Source organism: Dipteris shenzhenensis, chromosome 8, assembly GCF_047967505.1.
Source record: "Dipteris shenzhenensis isolate YYH24624 ecotype China chromosome 8, Dip_SZ_1.0, whole genome shotgun sequence".
Classification (NCBI taxonomy): Eukaryota; Viridiplantae; Streptophyta; class Polypodiopsida; order Gleicheniales; family Dipteridaceae; genus Dipteris; species Dipteris shenzhenensis.
This window is the reverse complement of record NC_141603.1, coordinates 47,503,479-47,507,507: the sequence shown is the minus strand read 5'-3', so window position 1 is coordinate 47,507,507 and position 4,029 is coordinate 47,503,479. Positions and strand designations below refer to the sequence as shown.

Here is a 4,029-nt window from a genome sequence, read left to right as displayed (position 1 = left end):
GTCCTCAAACAATTTTAGATGTGAACATATAAGTGGCAAGTGTGTCTGCATCAGAGGATGGGAACACATCCTATGGAAAAGACATTCGAACAGTTTTTTTTTTAAACCTTTAAAGAGTAAAATATAGTCTGCATTATACATTCATCAAAGCAAGTGTCACCTTTATTGACTAGCAATGACAATAAAAGTATTGTCGATAGATTCACATAGTCATAGAAGAGATCCAAATTCACATATGGTATGAAGAAGAAAACATTGCTTGTGTCATTCCATGGTATGAATGTTACAAGATCCTTGTACAAATTAGTTGGCAACACGAAACATTTGTCAGTCCGTTCACATTGACAACAAACCCTGTGAGCTCTATTCACTAAAGAAGGGCCGTTACAAATGAAGCCACATATGAGACTCCCACCTTGCAGCACCTCTAGGCATCCAGGCCATCAAAAAACATGGACCATATGTCTAAAACATGCAAATACAACATGAAATTAAGCACACGGTGTACTATGCAGCAGGCGGCCTCAATGTGGGATCATGCCCTTGTTCAAGCTCAAATTCTGAGCCCCTCTCAAAATGTGCTGACTCTTTCCCTGCAAGCCTGCTTCCATCGGTATCCAATAAGAGACCACTTCGGTCTAATGAAAAATTCAACTTTTCTTTGACAGGAAACGTAGGAATGACGAGAGAAGTTGAAAAGGGACTGTTTCCTTGCTGCATTTCTGTGCCAACAGCTTTTGATCCAGGACTTTGTGGTTCTGCCATTGTGTCCTGTGCTTACACCATTGTTGTTAGCAAAATTTCTAAATACCACAAATTTTAAGCACTCAGACTGATCCTTAGGGGGTCACAATCAATATCTCAAGACAGACATGCACTTTTCAAGAGAAACAAAGAAAAGCCCACCTGTATTACTGGAGATCCGGAAGCTTGAGCCTGACATCCTGAGGCCACTGTGCCAGAAGCCTCATGATCTGAAGCAGTCGGTGCAAGTTGAGAATTGCATTGGGAACCTGGTGAATGAAGACTGCTTTCTTTTGACCTTTGATTGACTTCATTCTTTTGACCTGACACAACAGGAATGCCAGGTACACAAGGTCTGTATACAGGTGCCCCTGATGACGGAGGTGATAACTGATTCTGGGGTCCCTGATTAGGTGAAAGCTGAACAACATAACCTGGAACAGGCTGGACAGGAGAAGGGTACTGTGCATATGGCCTTTCTATATGGGTATGTGCGTTCACAGGTTGTGAAAAGCTTGGATAGGGCATAAACGGGTTTCCTGCATCTCCAGGCCTATTTCCAAACATGGCATACGCCTGGAGACTAGGATGCATATGAAACGTCCCCAAAGGCGGAGCAAGAGGCATGTATGGTGTCGGAGTAACAAGTGGACGGGGTGGCCCCTGATGTGAATCAGACTGAGAGAGTGACACTGGCTGTGGAACAGGCACTGGATAGGGAAAAGCTGCAGCACCCATAACCATTGACGGATCCAAAGCCATCCACGGTGTAGATGTACGCAAACGTTGTTGAAGCTGGCTTTGCAATTGCTCAGTCTCACTCTTTAAAGCTGCTTTCTCCTCTCGTAGCTCATTTTTCTCTTGTGTCAACTACACAAGCCACAAATTCAACGAACTGACCAAAAATTTGATTGGCCTGCCACTCTATGCCTCTCAGCAAAAACAACAGCCACGTACATGAACAAGCCCAGCAATGAGAGAAGCCAAGCCTGTGTTTAACTTACATCACGAGACTCGGTTAGAAGAGAAGTATGTTCTGTTTTCAATCGCTTCACCTCCTCACGAAGATCCTTGACAACTTGGACACTCTCACCAAGAATTGTAGCCTTGTCATTTTTCGGTCGATCTGGGTCTGGAAGCATACAGGGACAAAAAAAAAAGAATTTGACAACTCACTGATCCAGATGATGAAAGGACAGGAGGCCCCAACTTTCAAAAGATCCACACCACATACCCACCTAGTGCACTAGCAAGCTCTGAAAATTGCTCATTCAGCTTGTCTCTTCTCAGCTTCTCTCGGTCTGCTTTGTGGATTCTTCTGGCAGACAAGCGGTCTCCAGCCCCATTACCTCCAGCAACTGGCCTGTTCCACATCATCACAATTTAGTGCATGAAAACTTATCATGATCTCTGATTTTTGCCGTGCACTCATTCTTTTAAATCTTTTCCTAATATGTCAGTGCAGACCTTACCAATATAGAAATGATGCCACAACCTATTCAGGCATGCCCTTGTGTCATCAACCGCAGCATGTATCAAGAAGTAAGAAACACACACAACTAACTGCTCTCAAGTAAACAGGCAGAATAAATGCTTTCACCAAATTCTCCATGAAATTTTGGAAGAGCTGAGTCCATTAAGGGCCGTTCTAACACAGAACAGTAGTCACACGAGAAGGAAAATGGCAGCTAGAATCAGGGTCAGATGCAGGATTTACTAAAGACCTAACAACCAGAGAGACATCAGTTGGAGACCAAATCTTGCATGGATGTAGGTCTAAGGTAGCAATAGCATGACCCCAACATAGGAGTCCTCTACAGCAGCATACTCAGATCTTTAAGTACTAGCTTTCTGCCGATATATGAAGCCCTCCCTGACAAAAATTGCAGCCTCTATTAATGCTAAGCTAAAGGAGGAGGAAAAAAGTATCATGGCTCTTTTGCTTGACAAGAATGACCTGCACAAAAAGCTACCTAAATATATAGGGTTACAGCGATTGATTTACTGTAACACACATAGAGAGGAATATATTAGTCACTCCATCAAATTTATCTCCACGAAATTATGTCCGATTCAAAATATGTCGCATTCGAATCTGAGAGATAGAGAGTACCAACCCGCTGCCCACTAAATGGCCGCCAACTTTTTGAAAGCGTTGAGCATCCCCACATTCGTGTAACCCTTGAACATCAGTAAAATCTGCAAGAAACGAATGGTGCAATGGTTGACAAAATGCATCACAGTGGCTAGACTCCTGCTTTCCAAGCTGAGTGTCCAACCCCGGCGGGGTCGTCGAATAAATTACGAAATGTTGGTCGGCCGAATGCTGAGGGGATCGCGGAGGCAGTACTCCACCGTTCAAAAGCGAGTTCTCACCAGGAGCGGCCATGAAAGGTGTGTGAGCCGGTGAATCACATGCTTGGGCTTAAAGTGACGATGCGCTAGGGGGAACAAGCTCTGTAGGAAGTAAGCAATTCAATGTGCTTTGTGGGCGATGCCAAAACACACTCAGAAAACAGCTCCGCCGCTACGAAAGCGCTGCCTATTGGAATGTGTACGTTCCGGGGCTCAATCGATAGGAATTAGACTATCGAGACGCGCATTTGCTTCTGCTGAAGCTCCTCTCGGGAATTATAATCTGTAGCAAATTGTGGGCAGTCAGAAAAAGCGCAAATTCTGGACTCCATGACGTGACAAGCTGCAATCAAGAACCCTGAGGAGTACTGCTGAGAGATGGAGGGCAGATGAGAGCTTACAGAAGCTAGCACATTGGGACTGCAAAGCATCAACATTTGCAATGAAGGGCTACAAGGCTTGACCCTCCTCTTTTGGGTGAAATCTAGAAGACTGACTTTTACTCTCTTTTTTTTAGTGAAAGGACTGACTTTTACTCTCACCGATGGTGGAGGGACTGGCCTTTACCGTTAATCCACGAGTGGCTTTTGACCGGTAATGGCCACCCAATAGAGGTTCCCGGCCGCCAATAGATTCACTCGAGTAGGGAATCGACGATGGGTGGCCTTTACGGTTAGGCTTGGAGTGGCTTTTGACCCCTAATGGCCACGCAACACAGATTCCCGGCTATCAACGGTAGAAAGAGGCAGCAGGACACATGCGTTGCATCCAACAATGCACGAGTTGATGATCCAAGGGCGTGCATGGAGCGAGTGGCACACGAGCAACGACTTTAGGATCGCCTTGGAAATTTGACGGTGTGATAAGCATTTGGTTTCTTGGTCGTTAGATTTGAATGCAATCTAAGAGTGTTGGTTTGCCAATTCTGCC

At 45.0% G+C, this 4,029-nt stretch overlaps 1 protein-coding gene across 3 annotated transcripts; it reads right to left on the bottom strand.

The window, feature by feature from the left end:
* Window positions 1-241: 241 nt before the first annotated feature.
* Window positions 242-3,587, bottom strand: LOC147899602 (uncharacterized). 3 transcript variants are annotated; one of them, XM_087378405.1, is made up of 6 exons: window positions 3,501-3,587; window positions 2,862-3,382; window positions 1,983-2,107; window positions 1,749-1,876; window positions 907-1,614; window positions 242-771 (listed from the first exon to the last, which is right to left on the bottom strand). In XM_087378405.1, exons 2-6 carry the CDS (start codon window positions 3,131-3,133, stop codon window positions 508-510), a joined length of 1,497 nt encoding a protein of 498 aa, XP_087234531.1. In that variant the 5' UTR covers window positions 3,134-3,382; window positions 3,501-3,587; the 3' UTR covers window positions 242-507. The 3 variants fall into 3 exon arrangements, with proteins under 3 accessions (XP_087234531.1, XP_087234532.1, XP_087234530.1); XM_087378406.1 differs by having other exon boundaries at window positions 2,862-2,943; window positions 3,121-3,558; XM_087378404.1 differs by having other exon boundaries at window positions 2,862-3,558.
* Between the last annotated feature and the right edge of the window lie 442 nt (window positions 3,588-4,029).